The following is a 27,310-nucleotide window of genomic DNA, read 5'->3' as shown; positions in this document are numbered from 1 at the left end:
ATATTCTTACTCACCTTGGGTTCATCACCAGTCTTCTGAAGAAGTAAGTCCAGGTAATGTAGTCCATGGCATCTTGCTTGGATGAAATAGTCCCTGCCACTATCTCTGCATTTAGATGGTCTGCCAGAACCTCCAGCAAACTGTAAAAAATATAAAAAAAACTTAAAAAAAAAAGGCTACAACAATTACTACTGTTTACTACTACTAAGTAAAAATAATGTGAGTTCTAGTAAGCATTTAACTGTATAGCAGGTTGGACAACGAATAAGCACACCTTGATTCCACAGGAAATGGTTCATACAGAAACTTCTTGTAGAAGTGTTTCTTGATGTCATGGACCAATATGACAGCCTTCCCACTGTCATCAAACTGTGGTCGGCCTGCTCGACCCATCATCTGAAGCACATCTGGAAAAATGAGGCATGAGAATGAACATCATAAACTGTAATGCGACAACTAATATATAAATAGGGGTGGGATGAGGTACTTACTAAATTACCTTTCAAAGCCACTATTTTAGGTAATTCAGAAGCTCTAACAATGCTGTTGTCTTTTTCTAATGTATAACAGGATAACATTTAGTAAGTTTCATCCTCTGAAATCCATTGTCCAAACATTAACCATTAACCAAACATGATAAATATAGAATAATTATAATATCAGAATAGGTTGTGTATTTTAAATTTGTAGGAAATTGACAGATCACAATGTGAGGTAAACTTAAAACAAACCAGTGATGGGGAAGTCCACATATCGCCTCGTTTTTCCATCAAAGTATTCTGTGCCCTTCACAACCACTAAATGGGCAGGGAAATTCACACCCCATGCCAAAGTGCTAGTAGCTACCAGTATCTGAGAAAAAAAAAGTACAATTTTTTCAAACTGAATCTTTAAAAAAATACTGATTATCATGCATGGAGATTTACCTATTTAAAATATACTGATGATCAAAATGTTCCAAATAACTTATCATCAAAGACTTTACAAACCAATTAAAATATTGGCAAAAAATGTTTTAAATAAATTGCATCTACTTTTATTATCAAAAACCATGAGTGAGTGTAGGATCACAGTCATTTGTATTATCAAAATATGAGGACAATTGACCTTTATGTCCTCAATGCCCATGTTTACATGAGAACAATCCATTACAACTTTTCCATAAAGAAAAAAAACTAAGTACAAACACTAATGGCCTCATTAAATTCTCTACATGTGGACAAACCTGTATTTTCTGATTCACAAACAATTCTTCAACCACTTTGCGGTCTCTTTCGTGCAGTCCAGCATGGTGCAGACCAATGCCAAATGCAAGGGTCAACTTTAGGTTACTGTCTCTGATGCCAACAATGATGTTCTCCATCTAGAAGATAATAGTAATGACAGGTAATAAACTGGAAATAACACACTTTACCAAAATGGCATAATTTTTCTACTCCCCTGACAACAGATACAAGGTACTATTCCAGTGTTAGGCCTGTTTTACAAATTTTAAGTTGAAGATTGGCCTAAGCAAAGACAGCTGAGAATTTATGACAGACTAAGGTTAATTTCAAATTTACTCTAAAAAGCTATTTTGAACACTTTCAAACACTTTGTGGCTATTGACAGGTTATCAAAAATCTTCAGGAGCCTGTTTCACAAAACATTCAGTGCAAAAAATCCCTAAAAGACACTTGTAATTGGTCTTTTTTCAGTAATTCTTAAATTAGTTTATATATTTATACAGTCTATTTTTGTCATTGTCAGAAAAGGTAAAAACAATCAGATTTATTTTGGGGTTTTCTTTTAAATTTATTAGAGTCAAACATTTATTACATGCTTTAACATTATACTGCTTAACGGTGTCAGCTATCCAAGTTCAGCTATTTAAGCCTAAAATGGTTAGACTCTCATCAGTGATAAAGGTTTCAGTTGCTAAATTTTAAAACTTTCCTAACATTGAATTCTGTCATATTTGTACTAGCTATGAAAACAAAACATGTTGAGTAAATTTGATAAACTGCATTTTAAGCACATATCTCAGCAATTCATGTTGGCACTTGAGCCTTCATTTTCAAATAGCGACAATAATTAATATTGAATTTTTTCCCTCTTTGAAAAAAGCAGAAGTGCTAGCAAACAGGAGTGTGCATTAGCATCATGTATATCAATTCAATATTTAACATCTTTTATCCTATTGCTGCTGACAAACTAACTGTTCACCAATTGTGGCAGTTGTGCCCATTTGTAATGACCATGTAACAAAGTTATGTGAGGAGAGAGAATAGCACATCTGTAAATATGATAGAAAAAGAGAGAGGTACTTTCCTTTCACAATAAAGTTGTTGCATTTGAATATCACTGCACCTACTACAGAATATGCACATTGCTTTTGAACTTTTTTCAATATTTTCTTTGAAAGCAAATAAATTGAGAAATACAGTTTTTTCTGATATATGATTAACATTTGCATTTGCGTTTTGTCCCATAAGAAGTAAAGATGGTAACTTACTGGTGCAGAATACTCCCTCAAACAGATTTTGATTACGATTTAAAATATTTTTATCTTGTCTTCCACAAAACCACATTTTCCACAATGTAAACATGCTTTCCAGATCAGTTTTTAAATACTGGTCTTTTGTCTTAACAATACAAGATAGAAAAACTGAAGTTCATGAATAATCAGCTGAATGTCAGTGACATTTATTAACAAACTGGATAAAAAAATTTTCAGTTAGAATCTCATTTGGTCTTTATCAGAGAATAAATTTTAACTTTAAAAATAAAATCATAAATTAATGTAAATCACAAGATCTGAATATTTATAAATACAGGCCAAAATAACAAAAAGAAATCAACTTTCTCCAAACACTAAAAGTATAATATATACAACCTAAGGAGAAGATTTCACTGACTCTTTACACTCTTCACTAGTAATACAAAAACTTCCATTGATAGCACTACCCACATTGACAATACCGATAAAAAGCAGGTATATGATTGTCAATTCTTACATATATTCAAGAAACAATAGGTTCCTGGAATGTGAAGCACTTCTTTATCATTTTCTTTAATTGTATTGTTATTATTTCAACTACAACGTATAATTCCCCAAATGTTTTTCTGTTCCACACCACTATCATCTAATCATATGAAAGAGTCTGGCAGTGGTGATCTATGCATATTTCATTTATCTGCATGAACAAAAAAACTATAATCAAGATCAATTCAAAACTCTGCTTAAATAATAAATCAGGCATCTTTATATCTTCAACATCAGATAAATCTCCATAAAGCATGTGGTATTCCGTCACAAAGCATAAATGACCCATCAACATGCACTGTCCAACATGTGACATCAAATAGGCCTAGGGTTACAAGGTATTCCTCACAATATTAAGGGGGGAAGCAGTTTTAGTTCATCACCAAGGGGGTTCAGTCAGGGTAAAGATGAATGGTAATTAATTAAAAATTCCAAACACCCTACTATTTTAATATTTCTTGAAGATTAATAGTTACTCAGTTACTCACAAAACATCATTTTTGTATCACAAATATAAATACCTTTTCAATTATTTTCATTCAAAATAATATAATGTTGTAGTATTTTTTGTTTTTCGTAAAATTTCATGAGTAATTTCCATAATCCTTTAGGCACATTCTTGTTGAACTTTAATCTTCAGGTTGTGAGTTATTATTACCATTATTATTATTATTATTAACACTGCTGAATGAATCTGTCACTGTCATAAATGATATCACGACCAGATTTTCAAACATTCAATAAAAAAATAGAAAATTCCACACTCTGTACTGAGATCGGCAGACATTAATCAGAAAGGTTGTCTGGGTTTCCTCTTTTATTCTATAAGATAGTGGTCTATTACAAAATTGGTCATTTGTCATGTCTTATTTATGAGCATTGCTTTGTGGCAAAACCATACATTGTCCAAATAATTTATGTTCTCTTTTCCAACTATTCTACACAATATTTGTCCCAACTAATCCAACAAGATGGTAAAAAAACCATGACCAATTATATTCATTAACAACAGCTCTTTTTAATTTTAATGGACCTTGTAATCACTTGTGTATGCTTGTTCAAACATAGGTTATTTTTGGAAATGAACATTTGGATAAATAGATGGGGGAATATTGTAAAAAATCAATTGTTCGCTTTAGGAAACATCCACTAGAAAAAACATGTTATCATATATCTATCAAAAACAATAATTGCATAATGCTGGGCTGCAGACTTGAATAATTGTGCATTTAAATGAAAACCACACACAGCTACTGAATTTGAATGGGTTCATTAATAATTCATGTACAATCAGCAATGAGAACTTCACAATGCATGTGAAGTCTATTCTGACAGGCCCTCTTTTTCTTTCTATTGACTGAATTATGATTGGGCCTCTTTTATTTCTGTTTTCTAAAATTAATCCCCAAAGATTCATGAACGTGAGCCATTTCCTTTTTTTCGCCTCAAATTTCTTTTCTTCTATACACCTGCTCTAAAACACTCCTGTGTTTGCCATAGGAAATAGGCTGTATAATGTGGGAAAGGACTGTATATTTTACAAGCAAGATGGTTCTGTAAAAATAGTGCACAATGATTGGATTAGTGGCAGAAGAGGACTGATTCACAATAGGTCAATTTACTAGCTAGCATCACAAATGATAAGACACCATAATGAACAATTGTAATGTATTACAGCAATTCATTTTTTTCCAGTTTAACCATATAAGACAGAAATGTACTTGAACCCCCCCCCCCCCCCAAAAAAAAAAAAACTATCTAATATGGTGAATTTGAGTTTCTCAATCCTATTTTTCATACAAAGTACTAATTAAGGAAATTGTGCTTAAGATCTTTCTAATGTTTCAATGGTACAGTCTCAGCTGTGGTGGTTATTACATTGATTTTTTTAAAATTTCCAACACAACAGTATGTGAATACCACCTGATACTGCTTAATGCAGTGGACTTGAGTTTTTCAATCCTATTTCATACAAGGTACTATGGAAATTCCTTTCAAGATCCATCTTGTATTTTAATGCAGTTTCATCTGTGGTAGTATTTCTACACTGAAATTTTCTGAATTTTTTACAAGCTCGGTAATGATGAACGAGAGCTAAGGAACTGTTGACAGCAACAGGAATGTAGTCCTCTTCAATCTGCTTGCTTATATGGTGTATTCCTTTTTCATACACTTTCTCTGGGTGAACCAAACATTTTCTTCTGAACCCACAGGTCATATTGCTTCTTTCAAGAACTGTCTGAGATAACATGGTATCTGGCAGGACAGTTTCCTTATTGGGACTAAAAAAGGACATTTCAAAACAATATCCGCAGCTTTTTGGAGTGCTGATGCCCTCCAATAAATCATACCACGTTGATCCATCCCTAGGTATGATAAATTCATCTAAATCGTTCACTGCCAATGTTTTAACCTTGCCCATTGCTCGATACATGCAGTCGTTTATAGCTAAACTTTGACCTTTGTACCATGTCAACGAACCTGCTTTAGTTGGTAAGCTCCATTTTAAAACTGTGAGTTCTCCTTGTCTCTTGTAGTAATCAAAAACCTTATGAACACTCTCTGAAGAAGTGAAGTCATACACATAAAAATGCTGTGCTCCTAAAATCTTGGATAACTCAAAAAATTCCACAAAAACATTTGGCTGGATATTACCAAACACTGGCGGGAGACACACAGCAAAATCCAACTGCCTCGGCACAGGAAAAACATATCTTAAAGGCATGGTAACATGTGTTTTGGTCCTGTTCCCATCAACTTTGGACACAACAGACACATTGCAAGGTTGTAAGTCCAAAACTTGCTTGGAAAATTCACAGTTTAAAATAAAAACTCCAAATAACCTTCCGTGATTTTCACTCATCTCATAAAATGTTCCTGGTGCAGTAAAGGTTCCTTTTTCTGTGCTGATTTCACAAAAGAATGAAAGCTTTTTTTTCATATTGCGTGGCTGTAAAAGAAATATTCTTATATGAATTTTTCCAACTGTTTCCAACTTCCTGTGATCTAAGTAAGCCGAATAGGCATGAATTGTTAACTTTAAAGGACTTCTTATTTTGAAATCTTTTTTAGCTTTATCAAATATCTGTGCTACACCTGGTTGTAATTCACCAATATCAAACTCATGAAAATCGGTCTCAATCTCTGGACATTTGTTCACTAGAGTTGTCATTTTTGGGTTCTTGTGGCTTTTGTCTCTTTGATGAAAACTTGAAAAGGTGGCTTGTTGAGTTAAGTCCTTGCCTTGAACATTTGCTGTCTTCTTCATAATAACATTTTTCCATTCTGTGAGCTTTTCTCTTCTCTTCTGATCAAGTTCTCCATTATGGAGACCCACAGAAACACTTTGCTGTAAAGTTGCAAGATTCATTTTTATATCTAGTTCTTTGCTTATGACATCAGGCAGCCTGTCAAACTTTCTCTCTGTTTTGGTGGAATTTCTCAACAATTCTTCCAGTTCTTCCATTGTTTGTGCTAGTCTACTGCTAGACTGAGGTGCCTGTAACACCGACTCCAATACAAAAGTTGTAACCATTAGGAGATATACCAACAGCAGGGTAAACAGAAATGAAGAAAAATTTATGATAAATTTTGGTCTTCCAACACTCCTTCTTAATCCCATCTCGGAAAATCACACCTTGCTATCTGTAGCTAAAATGTTAATCTTGATTCATGTATCCTGGCTGAAAAATGTCTATTCTGCATTGATGCCCTATTGCCCGCACAATGAGGGCTTTTAGCATAGATGACAAGTATACATATATATATAATTTTATATACACAATATTTCATCGATGAGAGTTCCCTAAGGGGTTCTCATGTGCCATTATAAATGGACATTTACATCACATGGCTGCTACTAAGATAACATCTAAAACAATGCCTACGGCGATGAATCAATGTGAGTCAATAAGTTCATAATATGTAAAAACCCATTAATAAAAATATCCTATCATTCTGTCCATCTGCCCCCCCCCCTCTCTCTCTCTCTCTCACCTCCATTTCTGGCATATGCAACCATTGCTTGGGGTTATCCTCAGCTGCAAGATATGCAATCAAATCCAGAGCTGTCAAGCGAGTTTGTCTCCTTGATGATACAAATATGAGAGCTGGTTTACCAGGGGAGTGGGTTTTCACAGCTAAAAACAAGTGACAACATAAAATGTAAGTGAAGGGGTTTCTCAGTGTGAATACAAAATGCTCAAAATCAGAGACTTATAAACAATTCTTGACAAAATAACAAGTACCTTAGAGGCAGATCATCATTTGGATAATTACTAATTCATGACAACTTTCAATTTATCTTAAATCATCAATTATATATCATAAATTATAATGGTTCTCTATAGCAATTAGATTACAATTTGGATTAACTTTTTTGTAACGAAGTGTTCATGTAATGGCCTGTCTCTATATGTAAAGGTAAGGTTCCTCAATACAGCTTGTTACTATAGACCCTGCTACACCTTCCATAAGCATTCTTATGTAACAAAGGACAAGAGGAAACCCTCAGGCATAAATAGTCCCATTAATGATATCTTATGAGGATAAGGAAACAGCCTGAGCACTCATATATCACATAAATGTATGTTAGCATTATCACTATTCCCCACTAATTAGCCTTCATGCAAATGTTCATTATAAACATCATGATCATTATTTATCTCTGTACGATTTCACTGAGCTGAGCCTTGTTTAAATGTATGAACAAAGGCATAAATTATGATTGGGAGTATAACAAAGGCATGGCTATGCACATAAAAAGTTTTAAGAATCAAATCTGATTGATCAAGTTCATTTATTGAGCATTTCAGACCAACTAGGTAATACCTCTTTGGAAATTTTATTTTATATGTAGATATTTCAGGCCCACACATAAATGTTCTATGTCTTATGTTAACACTATTCAGCGTTTAGTATCCATCCGCTTCATTTCTTTTAATACTGGGACTTTCAATAAATGCGGCCATCATCGGCCAAATTTCGAACATCATACTTGTGTTTGTTACATGATTTTGCATGCTGTTATATTCAATTAGCTTAGATCAAGGAGACATAAATTCTATGGAAACAATGAATAAAATATGTACAACACACCCCATTTTACAATACTAAAACAACATTATTCATAAAAAAACATCAACTTAGCTAAACTAATACAAACCCCACTGTTTTTTTCCCCAAAGTCTTTTACTGAGAAAGTATACTGGCATTCTTAACAAGCAAAAGTAATTAAACATACTACGGGCTGTAACTTGTCTAACATTCAGTCTAATACCTGCTATGACTTTGACTTTGTGAAAATATCAGATTCTGTTTGTTTGTTTGTCCAATTTCAGTTTTACAAGCAAAAATAGTTTTGAGACATGCAGAATGTTATACATAACTCTTATTACTAACAGACTGAGGCTATGTAGACAGCATAAGAGAGATCTTAAAAAAATAAAATAAAAGGATATTCTTTGAAGCCAAGATCAAGTCATATATTAGCTAAGCTGCATTAGGGGACCTTACCATTACATATAGAGACAGGCCATTATATGAACACTTCATTACAAAAAAGCTCATCCAACACTGTAATTTAATGTCTACTTAGGATGAGTTTTTTTTTATTAGCCTGCCCACCCTCACTAATTTGAGGCAATCCCTTTGAGACCAGTGCTTATACTTACATTAATATTAAAAAATATATTTTACAATACTTTGCAAAAATTATGTCCTCTGCTTGCAAAAGACAGTTCAGTAAACAAATTCAAACCATGTCACACCACCTCATATGATGCTCAGAGAGCTGCATTAGTGACATTACCATTATTGTTTGCTGAACACCATTGCTGCCATTAACAATGCAATAGAAGACAACAGGTGTGTTTCCTCACCTTGATAAGTTGGTTTATTCATGGTTGCCATCCTTGGACAGTAGTGTTTTCCAGGAAACCCAGAGATATGAACCTCAAGGGGCACTGGACGCACAGAAGGGCGGAAGTTAAACAAGCCAACCTAAAAAAGATGGAAGCATATTGTTGCTAGGCTAAAAATGCTAGCAATGGTATTTGATCCTTCTATAAACCTCTGGATAGTATCTTTTAATCCCCATTACTGTAAAAAGCCCTTAAAATTTGCTAAATGATAGAGTCATGCTGTACTGTACATTTTTGAGTCTGAAAAATGATCAGTTATGTGTAGTGCAGACTTCACAATGGCTAATAACATTTGGCCAAAATAAAAAAAGACATTGGCAATTTTTTTCAATTAGAGAGAGTAGCAAATAAAATAATCATAAAATGTTCCTGGCTTCAATACTTTTGTGGCCATAGAATATCTTGAGATGTAATATCTCAAACAGCTGGTGTAAAAACAGGATTTCAAATACTAAAAAAATACTTTAAAAAAATACTAAAAAAAATACTAAAAAAAATACTAAAAAAGAAAACCTATTTAATAACAATGAAAAAATATTAAATAATTTTGAATCATCGTTACTTAATATAAAGGTCTTTAATAGCAAGATGAGAAAAGTTAGGGAAAATTTTAAGCACATTTTCAGCAAATGTTGCACTAACGTGACTCCCACCTCATTTCAGCATAAGAATTAGGTCATGATTCAATCCTTAAAAAAGACAGCCTTCAAGTCCTTCTTTGTCAGGTATAACTATCCAAAACACACACAACTTACCTGTTTAATTCCAAGCCAGTCTGCTAGATCTCTGGCATTAGCCAGTGCTGTAGAGAGACCTACCACCCGCACTTGTTTCTCTGTATGAGAAGAAATGAAGTTTGTCCTAGACACAATGACCTCCAACACTGGACCACGGTCCTCACCTATCATAAATATATAGTAATAAAATTATAAATTTTTAATTAAAAATAATAATAATTCATTTACTTGATACGATAAATGCATCATAACAAACATTTAATTAATACTAAGTAAAATTACACATTCTTATGCATTAACAATTACTCTACACATTTTACAGATCTTTTTGCTTGTTTTAATGTGGCATTCTTGAAACTGAAATCCTAGTACAAGTTTAAAGTGATGGTAAAATATATGTTTATCTTGGAATGCGTTCACGGGACATCTAGCAGTCAAATTGTGAACAAAAGGTATGTCAGATTTTGATCTAAAAAATCAACAAATCTCCTATTAACCCAATGAATATTTTGATGGAGGTGTAAGCTTTTGAAAAATGTTGATTAGGCTCTTAATCAGTGAGTCATAGTTTAAAATGAGTTCAGATAGCTCTAGAAGAGGCTTAAATTTCAGGCTAGCTGTTTATATTTTACACAGTCAAGCAATTATAAAGAAACTTTTTCCTTTTTATCAAATTATCAAAAAACACATGCATAAAGATCAAAACATACCTAACAGATGAATTTCATCAATGACCAATAGAGCCACAGCTTTCACATAACTGCGAGTCTGCCAGGATCTGCTGATGCCATCCCATTTCTCTGGTGTAGTCACAATCAGGTCAGCGTTACTGACCGCTCGCATGTCCGGAGTCACATCTCCAGTTAGCTCCACTACCCTGAAAACATTTAAACTTATTAATATTGTATTCATGTTATAAAAGTTATTATTGTCTATAATATTATAAATTATATTATAGCAGTGAAATCATGTAAACTTCCAAAATGTTAAATTTATTTTTCTTAACTGGCCTTGAATATTTGGATAATCACAGAAAAAAATTATATTTCATTCCAGGCTTATGGTCCTTTTCAGATAACACAATCATGAAGTTTAAAGAACATTTTTTGACAAACAAAATCAGATATATTATGGTAGTAGAAATTTATGGGTAATTACAATAGACTTATGAATAGGTAAGGTATAAAGCTTGAGCAATGAAATATGCAATATTTATACAAGTAGCTCAGAGAAAGATGGAAAGAATTATGTTGAACATTAATCCAAGAGAGCGGAAAACGAATGTATGGTTACGTGAACAGACCAAAGTGAAGGACGTACTGCTCACAGTTAAAGAAATGAAATGGAGGTGGGCAGGACATGTCAAAAGAATGAAGGACAATAGGTGGACAATCAGGCTTACAGAATGGACCCCAAGGTATGGACAAAGAAAAAGAGGAAGGCCAGTGAAACGATGGAGGGATGAATTAGATGACTACTGGAAATCGTGGAAGAAGAAACCTTGGCCAAACTGGAAATCTGAGGCTCAGGATAGGAAACAATGGAAAAAGCATGCTGAGGCCTTTGTCCAACAGTGGAACACTATAGGCTCTAAATGATGATGATGATGATGATGAATGAAATATGAATGGGGTCAGGAGAATTTGTCAAACTTAAAGTCATGCAGTGAAGTTATATATAAAAGCCCTACTTTTTGCCCAGTTTTTGTTCTACTCTGACTTTCCAATCTTCCATTCTCTCTCTGACCAGTGCCTTTAATGGGGCAATGTAGACTGCCTGAAATACAAGAGTTAAAGCATCATTTTAAGCTCACATATAACTAAAAAAACAATTGAATAACTTGATTTAATGATTCATGATTTTGTGAAGAATGTCTGCTTTAAAAGTGTTTATTGTATGGCTTCCTTAGAAACCAATGACAATTTTAAAAACCTGTAAATGGGAATCTCAAAAAAAATCTATTACACATTCAACTAGGAAACTTCCTAAGATAATTACTTTTTCAGCAATAAGTTAAACTAAATATTTTTTGACTGTTGCAGTTTTCACAATTTGTCTACCTTGGCATTTGGGTACATTCTGAACACCCTGAATATGGCTAGTTCTGCTGCCACAGTCTTCCCAGAGCCTGTTGGGGCCCCCAGCAGCACATTGTAGTCTGTGTGATACAGGGTGTGGAATATCTGTGTCTGTACTGGGTTAAAATGACTGAATGAATACATCTGTTCTAGTTGGGGGTCATTGAGTGCAGAGACTGGCAAAGGCTGCAGATCTAACAGGTCTGGAATGCAAGTTAGTTTTCAAAATGAATAAGACAAAAATCTCATTTAAAATAAAGTGTCATCAGATAATTTTTTTTTATATTACAAAATATCTCCTTAAGCATTTATCAAATCTAATGTTCATCTATGAGTTGTATCTGTTCTTAATCAGTTGTCAAAAAACAATTGGCTCACTGTACAAATAGCTCAAATTTTTGATAGCTTTCATGTCTACTGTATTCAAATTGGTCTATGCTGGACATATATAACTTTTTAACGTAGTAAAATTCATGTTGGCAAATTTTGGATTGGAATACAGATTCCAAATATGGTATAAAGCAATAATATTATTTTTCCATAATTTAGAGTCTACTAATTGATATCTACTGATAAAGTTGAAACCAAATCAAATGTAGCAAATAACCTGTATGTGGAGGATGTCTCTCAGGAAGAATCAGATGCTGGAATGATATGGCACTAGTGAACTCTGACCCTATCCATCTGTCCGATATTGCACGTACATAGTACTGGGTGGGCAGAGGCTCAAAGATTGGAATGGTGAACACTAGCTGCTGCGGCTCTTCTGTCACTACCTAATGATGTCAGGAAAACTATTAGTAATGCTGATATCTGACAGTGCAGCACAAGTTACGTTTGTTATATATATCAGCAAAGAATGGAATGGTCCAAATTCACTATATGGTTTTGTCTATAGGTCATTCTAGAGTATTTCTATTTGTTCCACAGCTAGAATTTGCTTCTTGTATGCTAAAATCCAAATATACATAGTCTGAGGAGCCTTAACTTGCTGTTGTACAAGAAGCACAGAATGACTATGGTTACTAAAAACAGACAAAAGGTGACATTCCTAACTGTTTAAAATTGGTTTCAGTATCAGTAACACACAGGGAGACCTACCATTTTCTTGTGCATCATAAAGTATTCAGAATGGTAAATGTGGTTGGTCTCTGGATCCTCAACCCAAATCCAAAATGGCTCCCCAGTCTTCCCATGGACCTTGTCACTCCATGAGAACTCTGCAGTGATGGTCAGACGCACACGGAGAACCGTGCGGGTGATGGGTTGAATACTGGCGTCCAATCCCAATGTGGGAAACTGAGAGACACATTTCTTCACCACGGGACCCATTCTTTGGTGGTGGATTAAAATACCTGGAAAAAGATATTCAAAATGTGTCAAAAAAATTATCATCAAACATTTTTTGTGCTGACTTGCTTTATTAACTGAATGAGTCATCCTCTAAGTTCTTAATCAAATGTGAATCTGTCAAATTTTATGGTCACCTCCAGTTGCTCAGTGAAGACGGTGAGGATAACATCAAGTTAATGCAACCTCTCTAAATCATCACTTACACACATTTACAAATTCTACAATTAAATGAATAAAAAACAGAGAACCTGTTTTGGACTCAACAGACTTAAAAATTCATATATTGTATGCAAAGTAATTTAACATTCTTTTTTAAAGTTTCTATTTAAAAAAATTAAACTACATATCATTTTTGCCTTTTAAACAATGATTCACGATTTCTAATGATATATAATACTACATGCCAATCTCTTTAGAGTCCATTTCCCTTAATTTATCAATGGGTATCTTCTTGGCTTCCAGTTTATGCAAAATTTCCGGGGTCAAGATGGAAAATTGGCGTAGGGGGTTCTCCCAGCCCCACATTCGTTTGTCTATGGTCTTGCTCATAGCAAGTATACGACCTGCCATAATAGGCCAGCCTTTCCGCAGGACCACTTCAAAGAGAGCCCTCATTATCCTAGCCGCATTCTGAAATTGCACAGTATTCACTTACAGCTAGGAAAAACTTAATGACAGATATCAATAAATGAATTCCATGACCAAGCCATTTTACACCATACAGGTACATTCCAATCTAACAGATTTTTTCTATGTTATTTTTCACCTTAAAATACAAAAAAAAGCAGAGGTGGGAGTCAGAATAGTGCAAAAGGTATATAAATCTGTTATGGCAAAGTCTACACAATACTGGTCACTTTGAATGACGCTCACTGGCTGACCTGTGCTACATAGCTCATATCTGACACCAGGGAGAAACTGTCCACGTTCCCTCTGGAGATGTAGGTCTGTAGAAGAATGTTCACTTTGCCGTAGGTATTCTCTGTGCCTCCCGCTGCAGGCAGAGGGCAGGACTCCAAGTGGTGAAAATCCAACTCGTCTAATTCTTCATCACGAACCTAAAAGTTATAAAAACATAATCTCCATTACTGTGCCCAACAATCAAACAAGAACAACCACCACAAGGGTTTGACTATGCTAGGAGGTATTTTTGTTTAGAACTTCTTTCCTTTTATTTTTGCTATGCAATGTCAGAAACACAACCCTTATATTTGACAACACTTATTCTGCAAAGACATAAGAAGTATTTCAATAAGTAAGACTGCTAAATGTGAAAATTCTAGCTATCCAGGAAGTGCTAAGAATAGTTTTAAGTATGTCTCTGTGCAGATTGTCTCAATGTCAAGTTAAATGTGGCAGAGAATCAAAAGTTCTCTGGTTGAAATAAGTGATAGGTTAGGCAATCCACTACATCTATCCTGTACCTTGATTTGCTCAAACTCTTGTGCATTTGACACCAAGGTAAGGACATCAGCCTCTGTCATGATGGCCTTCAACATCTCATTTATAACCTGAAATTGAAGTTTAATGAAGAAAGAAATGCCTGTGTAAATTTCACAGTCTCTTCTGATTTCTGAACTTAATGAATTACTTTAATTAGCAAGTTAATAAAACAAATCATAGATAGAGCTCAGCTCTTCTATTACCCTGTAACAGTCAATATCAGATGCTATGAAGATTTCAAATTCCAGGAAATTTCAATCAAAAAATTAAAATAGGTAGCTTTTACAATATACATATGTAATTGGAAGATTCTCAAAACAAATATATCAAAAAAAAAATACATGCACAAATTTGATTCCTTTGCTTGGTTATGTGGCCAAAGTCAGCAACTTCTTTTCCATCATAATCAAAACCAAAAATTCGCCATTCTCATCACTATCATTCAAAACCTCTGGGACTTCATTTTGGATCGACTCCCTCTTTCATGACCTCATGATTCTAGTTGTCTCAAATGACACATTATTCCAAGATGATACTATCCTAGCGATGACCACCTGGTCAGCTGCTGTGGGCAGTTTGTCAATGATTCCCTGGTCTTGCTGCATTCACAAAGCTGAGCTCTGCACTCTGTCCGACCATGCTTTTTGAAGGTGTGCCTTGAATGATCTGTTCAAGGGCATATATAACAGCTGGGCCCTAGACAATATCTAGTATATGCAAATGTTTTTCACGCATGCCTATTTAAATGAGAAAACATCCCTACCTCTACAGTGTCATACTTGATGTAGAAGTGACTAGAAGTTCGGCCAAGGTCAGTTGCAAACAAATAACCTGTAGCATCTTCAAACCGGATCATCCTGTTCTTGTCTAACTGCTTGGCTGCATTTACTATCAAATCTCTTCTATGTTTCTCCAAACCAGGGTCATCCTATATATAAACCAATGAGAACATTTAGATTCTGTGCTTGGCTCTTTAAACTGCCTTTCTTTTTGGCTTCACCTTGTCATGTAGTATATTAATTTTTTTGTCTGCAGCAATAAATTGATGAATACTACTTAAAAAGAAACAGATTTTCAAGAACAAACAAGTTGTTTTACTACGCCTTGCAACAAAATGTGTCCACCACAGATAAAAAAGGGTTGTCATTAGAAACATAAAAACAAGCTCTTACTTCTACTTTCTAATAACAAGCTCTTATTTCTACAACACTACTGTTAACCTGTGCTGCCTTGATAGTAATGCCATAGGCAAGTGGGTTGAATCTCATCCTAACATACAGGTAGGTATAGCTCAGCCATTTCACTGCTTCATCCACATTTGTGACAGTGCCAAGAGAAATCTGTAGTAAAAAATAATTAGAATCTAGATTAACGTGTAGAATTTATGAACAACCAATTAATGGAATAAAAATTAAAAAAATTCCAGCAAGTAACCTATGCAACAAAACATGTTACATGTTTAGACATGTGCCTGTTTACGTAACCCTAAAATACAGTTCTAACAAACAGGAAAGATTTTCAAATACCATGTTTACAAGTTAAATTATATAACCCTACAAAATTAATAACACTGAAGTAAAACTAAATATCAGATGTCAATGTTAATACAACACAATATATTTCAAAAATAAATAAACAAATAAATCAGGTTTTCTTAATGTAAAAATCTCTTCTGATTGGTACTAGTTATGTATGCACAAAGACAATACTGATCAATTTTCATATAATTTAATTTTCTATTACAAGTAATCCATCAACAAAATCAATAACCACTAAAGTGATAACTGCCATATGCCCTTACCTCGGCATTGAGGTTATCTGTCAGGCTTCCAATGAACTGGCTTTCTATGGGGTTTTGTCTCGTCATCAGGGATAGATAGTGAGACAGCTTATCATGAGCTGTAATGATGGTGCCATGGCCAGACTTGTCATACTGGGGTCGTCCAGCGCGCCCAAATATCTGCATTACATCCAGTATGCCCAGGTCTACAAATGATCCTCTCTTGGCATCATAAATTTGAGTACCCTGGAGACAAAGGGGAATTTTTTTTTTTTTACTGTGTGTTCAAACATAATGCATAAACGTCCAGTCACATTCCTTAGCTGATCTTTTGGAGTATAAACATTAAACCGGAGGATGTCTTTAATGACCTTTAAAAAGTGTTTAAACTTGAAGAACTGTTATTATTGGAAGATCATTTCTTCATAATTTCTCCCTACACAAGGCAGTAAGTTGGCATGGTTTTACAACCTATGCACCTGTTTCACAAAACAATTAATGTCTTAGTCTCTGCAAAGAATTACAACCTTCTATGTTAAATCTTACAAGCTGCTAACATTTTTTTACATCTTTCAATAACACAGCAAAGTGTGATTGTCTGAACAGTGGCTTTTTACTGTCAGAGATGAGAATAGCAAATCTAGGCACATTAGCTACATTCTTAGAGGACAATCCCTCATGAATCACACTAATACCAATATCACAAAAGTGACATTACGCAGCTGGCTATCGAATTTTATTATCAGAAATAGGCCTCAAAAGTTTCATTTTTGTGCTACAGTCCCCAGTTTTTAAGACACCTACCTTGATGACCACAGCATGAGCAGGTAGGTTGACACCCCAGGCCAGTGTTGCTGTGCACACCAGCACTCTCATGTGACCTGCTGCAAAGTATTTCTCCACCAAATTTCGATCTTGGCGCAACATCCCTGCATGGTGAATGCCAAAGCCATCAGGAAATAGTTCTTTTAACTGTTTGTTTCTGGATTTTGATATCTGGAGGAAAAAACATACTTAGAAGAAGTGTGAATGAATTTTATTTTTACCCTCCCCAATTTTTCAGAGTTGAAGTTAAGAAATTACAAGTTCAACCTTTTATCAAATTATCCAGATTGGGGGGAGAGGGGGCATTTTATATAAAAACGTCAGTTAGGTGTCACTTTCAGACCAAAAATATAGGTTCACTTCAATTAATGATAAATGCATAGAAGTTCACTACAACAATTACTGGTCTATTTTAAAACAGATTCATTATGTCATTAAAGAAGACTGATTCATCACTCTTTACACTCATTTTCATACTGCAAGATGTATTATACTGCCATAACTACTGTTGTTAAACCAGTGACTTTTCAAACTCACTGCTTTCAAGGCATCTCCAAAGGCTGGCCCTGTCTCGGGCTCAAAGAAGCCAGCTTCTCCATTGTTCTTTGAGATCTCTCTCAGACACATAGCTGTGCGCACAGTCTCATTCCTGGCATGGACAAACACCATCACCTAAAAGGGACAATAAAAAGGTCAAAGCTGTAAACAAGGCATTGGAGTCCACAATAAGAGATTTTTGTAAGTCATTCCTATGAGCCAATAGTGCTCCAAAACAGACAATATTGCTGTAAAGTATCCTAGATACATTGGGGGAGCCAAGAAGATACATAAAAGATGTAGGATCTAATTGACAAAGTGGAAGAAAAAACACATCAGCTAGAATGGAATCCAATGTTGTGGCAGCTGCTTCAGGTAAATTTCTACCTATGGAAACAATAAACAAAGTAGATAACAAAGTGCTTAACAATGAAAAATTTTGAGAAAACTTTTTAAGAAACAAAGATATTTCTGAAATAACTTTCTACCTATTAATTCAGTTTATAAAAGAAATAAAAGTACCTGATGTCCCTTCCTGACCATCTCCAGTGCCTTATCATAGCACACTTGGTTCATGTCCTGCAGCTGTTGCATGCGGTTGGTGCTTTTTATACCTGGAAAATAATGGTACCAAGTCAGAAGAAGCTGAAGGTATTAAAGGATAGGTTATCCAATGGGGGTATCAGCAATAGATGCATTTTCAAATGGCTAAAGTCAGTTTCATATGTTTATATATCTCCTCCAATACAAGTAATACAATATCACATTGATTTGAAGAAAATAAACCACATACACATTATAAAGGATTGATACTTGGCTTGTGCTTTTTGTAATCATAATTATCTGTAGTTTTTTTTTTTTTTTTTTTTTTTTTTTTTTTTGCTGTAAACCTACCTATGAATGTTTGACTGAGTGGCACAGGGCGAAATCTCCCATCGAAAAAGAATAGGCCAATGTAGGGGTTGACGTGAAGGAACACAGCCACATCCAGGTAATTGGGCAGTGTAGCAGACAGACCTACTATCCTGATCATGTTCTGAGTGGTCTCAACCTTAATTATCAATAATATGAACATCATTTATCCTGTTCTGATAACAAGAACTGGTGTGAATTCACTGCAATTGTGTTGGATCACATTGTAAAATTTTTGAAGGGGTAAAAGGATGTACAGTAAAGAAAATAAATAATGTGTACCACGAAAGGAAGAAAAAAGAAAAAAGCTTGTCATAACCACTAGCACCTGTCTGAGAGTCCTGGCCACCAAGCTTTCTATGACCGACCCTCGGTCATCATGAAGTAAGTGGACCTCATCAATAATCAGCAACTTGACCAGCTGTGACAGGGCCACATCTCCAGTGCTTTTCCTTGTCACCACATCCCATTTCTCTGGTGTTGTTACCAGCATCTGAATACCAAATTATAACAATAATATTAATATTTATAATCATTGCAGCCATGAAATGAGGTCATTTCCATGTTTTAAGTTTAGCACTAATATCAAACCTTTGTATCTTCTCTATATCTTTGACACTATTCTCTTGTCACATCTTAATTTATTTCAATCTATAAAAAGAATTAGTTAAAATAATGCTAATAAAAGAAGGAAAAGATTTCCCCCTTCACTAAACTTCCCCAATTTCCTATCATTTCATTTCATACAAAACTCTTTCTAATCCCTCCTCCTTTATACATAAAGAAAAAGGGAATGTAAAAATCGAGCAAGAATCCTGCCCTTATAAATATACAATATCAGTGACTGCTGCAGCTCTCACCTGTGTCTGCATGATCTCTTGCTTGGTCAACTGCATGTCCCCAGTGAGTTCTTTGACCGTTATTCCCAGTGGTTGCAGTCTCTTACCAAAGTTCCGCACCATCTCTGCTGCCAGGGCTTTCATGGGGGCCACATATACCACCTTCAAGGAAGTACAAACTTTGAAACTGGTCTACTTCATCTCACTATTAAACCACTTGGAGGGCAAATAATTATAAATTTTGCTAATATTTTTTTGTTCACAGCATGTGGTAAAGTAAACTCTCAGTGCTTATTGCAACCTACTAGGAATATGCACATCTAAATATAAGAATATAGTTATAATGGAAATGCATTTTCATGAATTATTTTCCCTCTTTCTTTCCAATTCCTTTTAATGAACAAAATTACTTTACATCTTTCATTTAAATATGAATATTCTCTTTGGATCATGTAAGCAGGCAATTTCAGAAAAAAAATCATAAATCAGTAATAAATTTTTTAAGAAAAAATAAATTGTTATATTATTTATTTTTCTTTGTCAAAACAACCAAGTATAGATTAAACTTACCAACTGCACACTGTGATATCCCTTACCTTAAACTCGTCCTTTTTTATCACCCCCTGGTCAATATGCTGCTTCACTTCATGCAGAATGGTCAGCATGGCTATGTTAGTTTTCCCTGCTCCAGTGGGGGCACAGATCAGAAGATTCTCGTTGGTTTTGTATGCAGTATCAAACACAACAGACTGAATTCGATTCAATGAATCTGTGCCTTGAAAAGCAAGCCTGGCAATCTGAAAAGGTTCATTTTTTCAAGATTATTGTGTTATAATGCCTATTATTGCATGCTTATAATTGAAGAAACTAAATATGTATGCTTGTTGTTGTATCTATTACATTTTCAGTGACATTTCCATAACTGTTATACATTAAAGTTAATTAAGACCTCTCCAACTGCTCTACCACAACAACAGTCTGAAATAAAAAGCCTAAATTCTTACACAGATTTTGACAGTCATTTCTCACCTCATCAAGAGCAGATATTTGCACACGCTGACACCCAACATTCACTGGAGCTTTCTCAGAAGCTGGAAGGTTTACCTCTTCATACATCTTACAGTTGACTCGTTCAAAGCCCTCTGGTAGGAGCATCTATAATAATGATAACAATATAAATACATTTTTCTAGGACCATTATAGTAATGACTGTATAAGAGATCTTATCTATCACAGACACAGGTATCTACATCTTATTTAACCTCAAATGTTTTAAATATGTACTTTAAATACATTTATTCCAATTCTTATGGTTGTGGGTAGCAATCTCTTTATAATATGGATAACAAAGGTTTATTCCAAACTAGAAATTTTTGGAAACAAATTGTTCAAAATTAGTTTATGTTCTAAAGTCTGTCCCTTTACTTGTCATCTGGTTACATTTAATCAACGCCTTAACCAATACTGATGTTGAAGTCAATTTAACTTATTATGCATAATACATAATGCATAATACAACTAATCCAACACCAAATTAGATCTCATGACTATCAAGTTAAACCATAATATCAATTACCCTTATGAAGTCAAACTATTTAATCAATTACCTTGCTTCCTCCCACAAAAGCAGATGATTGTTGTGCTTCAGCAAAACTGTCAAAAACATTTGGGTATTGAATTCTCTCTGGTGCTCTTGAAGACCTCTGGGAGAACAGAGGAGCAGTTGCTGCAGTAATTAATGCCTGCTCCCTGAACAAAAAAAAAATCAACATTTAGTCTTGAGAGTCAATAACTAATGATATAACTGTTTCATACCTTTTAAATGACCCTTATGACATCTATTTGAAAATATAAACAACATACACAGGCACAATGCCTCTATGAAAAGTATAATCCTTTAAACTAACTCTAACCATCTGTCACCCCATAATACATACATGAAGACACAAAATTACCACATCAGATTTATAAGCTTCCAGTATCCTCATTGTCAGTCACATGATTAGATTGCATTGTCATATCTGAAAATGCCTATAATAGTCTTTCATTGCTGTTTACCTCTGTGCTCTCAATATTTCAGGATCAAACCCCAGGGCTTGCATCAGAGGTTCATCTTCTTGCAACTTCTTGCTGTCCAACTTCGACATTTTCTTTTCTTCCCTTCTCAGCTGCTTTCGAAGTTGCTTCTCTCCCTCAGACTAAACAGAAAATATTTAATTCACCACTTATTTAACTGATAGCAAATTTAAAAAAATAATGAATAAATACAAAATCTGTTCATAAATGTTTGCCCCTATATTTATATTAAATATTTTTTTCTGTAAGTTTTATGAAGAAGTTAATAAATTACATCCTTTAAATATTTTCAACTGTCCTTGATGAGAATCTGTTCAAGGGTGATGGTAATACACTTACCTGTATAGTAACTTGACAACCATAATTAGGCCTTGCAGATGGATCTGTCTTTCTTCCTGAAAAGTAAATATTAACTAAAGTGAAAATGCATGTGCATCTTTTTACACACAATGTCTTTCATTAAGCAAATAACCATTTGGGGAGAAAGTCCATGTTTTTTTTTTAACAGGAGAGAGTCTGAATTATTGGTCTTAAAAAGAGAATTGCTTGCTACATCTATCCCACCTGTGCTCTTTGCCATCATGTAATCTGTCCCTGTGCTTAAAGTTGCTGCAATAACATCTTTTCTATGCTCTAATAGCTTCAGAATCAATTCAAATCTGTCAAAACCTAAAAGCTCAAACAGCTGAAAATAAATAAAATTGAAAACTTTAATAACAATGTTTTAATATTTAAAGAAGCTGCAATCCATTACTTAAAGTATAAAAAGTATTGTCACATCATACATTTTAATGTTTACCAATGACTATTTCTTCACAAAACAAGAAAATTTCTCCTTTTTAATACTAAACAACTGTATTTTACTGACATGAACTACACTATGCTATTGTTTATTACTGACAGTTACCTCATTCTGAATTTCTTCATCAGATCTTGCAGAGCTAAGTATATCAAATACAGAAGCACAGATATCAAGGACTGACACCCCACTGTCCTCAGAAAAGCTTTTGGCTACCTCCATCTGTAACCAGTTGCCATCATAACTTAACCCTGCTGCTTGAGACGCATCCTCTCCCATGCCGTACCTGAGATCGAACTCATGGTTAGCTTCTTCTTCATATTCATCATCTGTTTCTGAATCTGAAAAGCTTGATTCCAGCTGTGCGTCAGCATTAAAATGAATGTTTTTCCCAAACTCCTCTATCCCTGTAACAGTTGCTTTCTTGTCACTGACGCTGGGTGTTGCTAATTCCTCCAGACCATAGTCTGGGAGAAGGTCTACCACTTTCCTCACTGCATCACAAGCACTTGTCGCTGCACTTGCAGGAAAGTGACCGAATAAACTGCGTAATTTTGAGCTTTCCCTTTGTCCAACTGTTTTTGTGGTCTTGAAGGTGTCCACAAGAAATGCAGCTGCACCCTCTACGGTGCCTGTATCAGAGTCACTGCCAACTGCAAAAAGATTGATTTTCATGAAAAAATTCTGAATCAATCAAAGAATCTAGTGTTTGTTCACCAGTTGAGAAGAAAACAAAACTTCTAAAACCATATGGGAAACGTGTTTACTAGTAAATGTATGTACAAAAACTTCTTAGCACAGTTGACCGCATGCCTTAAATGCCCACAAATGTCTCGTAATACCTACCCAGGGTTTTTGCTGCTTGCAGAAGCTGCTTTAAATGAGCATTAACATCTTTTTCATCAGCTTTAGCATGCTTGGATATAAGCTGATTCAGTTTTTTCCAGGACAACCCCTCTTTAGCTTGCTCCTCTCTTGCCAGCTGTCTTCTTCTTGCCAGATCTGAGGACAAGTCGGCATTCTGTCCCGTGTCTGAATCTTGGGCAGACACAGAAGAGAACGCTCTCAGTGCGCCCGTCAACCGTGGAAGAGGCATCGTTTCACTAGGAAGTTAATATCATAGCATTACGTATGAGACAGGTAATACTGTAGCATATGATATATCAATGAGCTTGATGGAATAACATAGCGTATAAACCGCAACTGAAAATTAAGCTTCACGTTATCAAAATGGACCTTCCCGTAGGCAAATTTCATAATTATACATCTTTGGTAAGGTTTGGAGAAGATAGTGCAAATGAACATTATTATGTTTATTGAATCACCAGCTGCCAAACAATTTGCATCTACAACGCAATCTTGAAAATGTTCGGAAGATTTTGCCGATCAGTGTCTATAAATGTCTCCAGCTGTCTGTAAATAAGTCTCAGTAGTTTAATGAGGGACAAACAATTTCTGAATGATATGCTCAAACTTGCCAAACTCACCGTAGATCCAAAATGGAAACCGGCAAATTTCTCACCCACTTGCTGATATCAACATTGCCTACACATGGTGAAACTAGACCGGAAGTTAAGATTGTAGTTATCTGCGCATGTGCTTCACTTGTCACTTTTCACTTAGGGCTCACTTCCAATCAATGAAACTATCGTTCTACGTAGATCGATCCAACTCTGCAAATACTATATCTGAACGAAGTCAGATTAACAAATTTAACACGCCTCCTCTTCGCATTGAGTTGAAATACATAAAAAGCTGGTGAATATACTGATTATAAACCAGTCCGTTTTAAATAAGAGGATTGCGCCCTTAAATTTTAAGTTAAAAATAAAATTGCTACTCTCAGTAGGCCTACTTCGTACGGGGAGTCTACCTGGTCAGACATGGTGTGGGCTGTTGGTGATTAAAAGGAACTTGAATAAAAGGTTATTAGCGGTTTTCATCTATATTTATTTCTATGAAATGGTACTCGTCCGCGTCTTGTGTGTACAAGATCCACTGGCCTTGAAGGGAGATAACACAAAAGAATTAATATTAAACGATAACATTTATTTGTCAATGTGAAGAAATAGGTCTGACAGCCAAATAAAATTATTTTCAAAAGGAGAAAAACATTTATGCATTTAAGTCCAAAACAAATTGTGGGATTTTTTTCCATGTGGAACATGTGTGACAGGAATGGTAGTCCTTGAAATGGAAGTCCGGGGTCCCACAATGTGACATGAAGCAAGAAGTAAAGGTTAGGGTTAGGCGGAGTATTGGGAGCATATGTAGATATGGGACGATGTCACATGTACAGAGCAAATTTAAAAGCATGACGGACGAGTGGTTCGGGGCCCGCTGAAGAGCCCCGAAAAAATTTGGTAGAGGGAGAAATAGGCAAAGACCATTTTCAAATATATTATTTTCGGGAAAAGATGTTAAAATGGCCACGTAATCGTTGTTGTCTCCATTGGAAATCATACAAAACGAAAACTCCAAATGTTAATTGAAAATGTTTCTTTCAACGAACCTCTGTCTTTTAAAGCCTACATAATATTTAGAAAGAATGGTATCAAAGTAAAAAAAAAAATCATGTGTGACCAATACAACTTTGCTCGGGATGACAAGGGTAGCCGACAGTTATATAGAAAAGAGCCGTTTGTCCTGCCCATATTAAACTATTCCTACTGATTGGCTTAATTACATAAAATACTGTGGATCTTAGGTTTTTAGATACAGACAGAGTCATAAAAACGCTTTATTCGATTATGGTTTTTGAAAGTAGTTTTTGTATTTAAGTAGTATATTTTAACAACAAGTGGACTTCAGTTGTATTAAATATGTACTGTTAATATTTTGACAGTGAACATTTGTGAGCAGTTTTAGCCAAAACCTCTCACCCAAAATGGGCCAAATCTGTTGTAATTTGCATAACAATAAGTTGCCCGTCGTAGTGCAAGCTGAATACTCACTCTGCAGTTGGGCACAGATGAGCGAAGACGCAACATTATGTGTGGTGAATTCACAAGTTTAAGCTTTTATAAGACGTAGAAGCAAGTATATGGTAAGTAGCACTAATTCTTCAATAACCCCCTCAAGAAAACACAAGTGCAACAGAATCGTAGAAAATTTATTATAGATACTAGTAGCGCGATTTCTTGTAATATTATGCTCATCGTTACTTGTATGTCACTCACAATGTCAGAATATGTTGGTTACAATGCTTTGGGACTACACAAGTACAGGAGAAATGGTGCTATCAGCTGACCATTGATGAAATAAGTTTGCTTGAAATCTTTCAAACTAGCTATATTAAATTCTGCACGTGTGAAATCTTTGTATGACCCCTATTTCTTTTGGTTTATATTTATGTACTGTAATGGATTGTTAAATTTACTTGGCAAAATTAGCTATTTTTAAAATACATCATTTTATCATTATTATTATTACTACAAGAATAAGGGTCCACATACCTATTTAAGTTCTCTTACTTGTTTCAGATTACACTTGGGCAACCCATTTATGCTTAAAAAGATTGACATGCTATCAAAGATCTTTTTGTAAGGTAAGTGTTTTTAATATAATAAAACACGCGTTCACGCACATGTCGATTGCTCATAAAGCGATGGTTTACATATGAAAGTTTACGCAGGTTGACTACCGACTCCAGTGTGCCGTATTCTGTTCCTCCATTACACGACCAACTACGTATATTAAAACTTGATTGTACTTTCATCCAAGTTTATATGTGTAATTTATTTCATATATTCTTGAAAGAAAATATTCAAATAAGATGTTTTGCGCTTCTCTAAAATAAGTCAAAATGATCTCAGTATGTCAGTTGAATCAAAATTTCTATGCGTTATTTTGTCATTTCAGAAGCCCACGGAGAAACTGTGCAACGTGGGCCTGCAAGCAACAAGGTCTTTGGTTGACATATATCATGCTCAATTTCATGTATATCTTATATCAAATCCGAATAAATATTGCTATAATCCCTCCTTATTTTTGTCATATTGATATAAAATCCACAGTACAGCAATATTAAAATGGGAAAAGGGGAAATATTACATAAAATATGTTCAAGTTCAATCTGGAAAAATTGTGTAATTTTATTTTGGGAATGACGATTTTCTATGAAACCTGGCGATATTTAAAAATGAAATGGTTTTAAGCTTTGTAATTATGTATTTTTAAATTGGACATTAAAGGTCTAACCCGCTGAAAGAATAACTAAATTTAAATATAAAGTATAAATTAACAATCTTGCAATCTATTCATAAAATATTTAATAATATGTTTGTAGCAACATGCATGTCACCCCTCAAAAGAAATGGGGTCATCCACCTGTCACCCCTCAAATGAAGTGAACTCGCCCCACCTGTCACCCCTCAAATGGAATGGAATCGTCCTACCTGTCACCCCTCAAATGAAGTGAACTCGCCCCACCTGTCACCCCTCAAATGAAGTGAACTCGCCCCACCTGCCACCCCTCAAATGGAATGGAATCGTCCTACCTGTCACCCCTCAAATGAAGTGAACTCGCCCCACCTGTCACCCCTCAAATGAAGTGAACTCGCCCCACCTGCCACCCCTCAAATGGAATGGAATCGTCCTACCTGTCACCCCTCAAATGAAGTGAACTCGCCCCACCTGTCACCCCTCAAATGAAGTGAACTCGCCCCACCTGTCACCCCTCAAATGGAATGGACTCGCCCCACCTGTCACCCCTCAAATGAAGTGAACTCGCCCCACCTATCACCCCTCAAATGGAATGGACTCGTCCCACCTGTCACCCCTCAAATGGAATGGAATCGTCCTACCTGTCATCCCTCAAATGAAGTGAACTCGCCCCACCTGTCACCCCTCAAATGAAGTGAACTCGCCCCACCTGTCACCCCTAAATGAAGTGAACTGACCCCATCTGACACCTCTCAAATCAAATGGACTCCCACCTTTCACCCCTCAAATTTGATAGACTTGCCCAAAGACGAGACGTTTTT

At 35.2% G+C, this 27,310-nt stretch overlaps 1 protein-coding gene and 1 long non-coding RNA gene across 2 annotated transcripts in view; one reads left to right on the top strand and one right to left on the bottom strand.

Annotated features, from left to right (window-relative positions):
* The window catches only part of LOC106162196 (activating signal cointegrator 1 complex subunit 3), a 158,561-nt gene extending 134,634 nt beyond the window's left edge, over window positions 1-23,927 (bottom strand). Inside the window, exons 1-33 of the mRNA XM_087001418.1 lie at window positions 23,813-23,927; window positions 23,172-23,428; window positions 22,434-22,978; window positions 22,091-22,211; window positions 21,866-21,921; window positions 21,509-21,648; window positions 21,058-21,199; window positions 20,480-20,605; window positions 20,047-20,247; window positions 19,472-19,612; window positions 18,940-19,104; window positions 18,594-18,750; window positions 18,222-18,313; window positions 17,700-17,834; window positions 17,142-17,333; window positions 16,359-16,583; window positions 15,778-15,897; window positions 15,321-15,485; window positions 14,539-14,625; window positions 13,996-14,172; window positions 13,519-13,744; window positions 12,863-13,116; window positions 12,369-12,537; window positions 11,744-11,964; window positions 11,374-11,459; window positions 10,394-10,560; window positions 9,702-9,847; window positions 8,905-9,025; window positions 7,022-7,164; window positions 1,226-1,363; window positions 732-852; window positions 275-407; window positions 15-140 (exon numbers count right to left, since the gene is read on the bottom strand). Of these exons, the coding sequence (XP_086857544.1) occupies window positions 15-140; window positions 275-407; window positions 732-852; window positions 1,226-1,363; window positions 7,022-7,164; window positions 8,905-9,025; window positions 9,702-9,847; window positions 10,394-10,560; window positions 11,374-11,459; window positions 11,744-11,964; window positions 12,369-12,537; window positions 12,863-13,116; window positions 13,519-13,744; window positions 13,996-14,172; window positions 14,539-14,625; window positions 15,321-15,485; window positions 15,778-15,897; window positions 16,359-16,583; window positions 17,142-17,333; window positions 17,700-17,834; window positions 18,222-18,313; window positions 18,594-18,750; window positions 18,940-19,104; window positions 19,472-19,612; window positions 20,047-20,247; window positions 20,480-20,605; window positions 21,058-21,199; window positions 21,509-21,648; window positions 21,866-21,921; window positions 22,091-22,211; window positions 22,434-22,978; window positions 23,172-23,421 (5,288 nt within the window). The 5' untranslated portion in view covers window positions 23,422-23,428; window positions 23,813-23,927. The remainder of the gene's footprint in view (window positions 1-14; window positions 141-274; window positions 408-731; window positions 853-1,225; window positions 1,364-7,021; window positions 7,165-8,904; window positions 9,026-9,701; window positions 9,848-10,393; window positions 10,561-11,373; window positions 11,460-11,743; window positions 11,965-12,368; window positions 12,538-12,862; window positions 13,117-13,518; window positions 13,745-13,995; window positions 14,173-14,538; window positions 14,626-15,320; window positions 15,486-15,777; window positions 15,898-16,358; window positions 16,584-17,141; window positions 17,334-17,699; window positions 17,835-18,221; window positions 18,314-18,593; window positions 18,751-18,939; window positions 19,105-19,471; window positions 19,613-20,046; window positions 20,248-20,479; window positions 20,606-21,057; window positions 21,200-21,508; window positions 21,649-21,865; window positions 21,922-22,090; window positions 22,212-22,433; window positions 22,979-23,171; window positions 23,429-23,812) is intronic.
* An 826-nt stretch (window positions 23,928-24,753) lies between these two features.
* LOC106162199 (uncharacterized) lies at window positions 24,754-26,307 on the top strand. Its single transcript, XR_001238314.3, has 3 exons — window positions 24,754-25,371; window positions 25,808-25,872; window positions 26,187-26,307. It is a non-coding gene; the product is annotated as an uncharacterized LOC106162199 (long non-coding RNA).
* Window positions 26,308-27,310: the final 1,003 nt, after the last annotated feature.

Source organism: Lingula anatina, chromosome 1, assembly GCF_051362555.1.
Source record: "Lingula anatina isolate TDL-2025a chromosome 1, LinAna3.0, whole genome shotgun sequence".
Lineage (NCBI taxonomy): Eukaryota > Metazoa > Brachiopoda > Lingulata > Lingulida > Lingulidae > Lingula > Lingula anatina.
The sequence above is the reverse complement of the archived record's forward strand: the minus strand, read 5'-3'. Positions and strand labels throughout refer to the sequence as shown.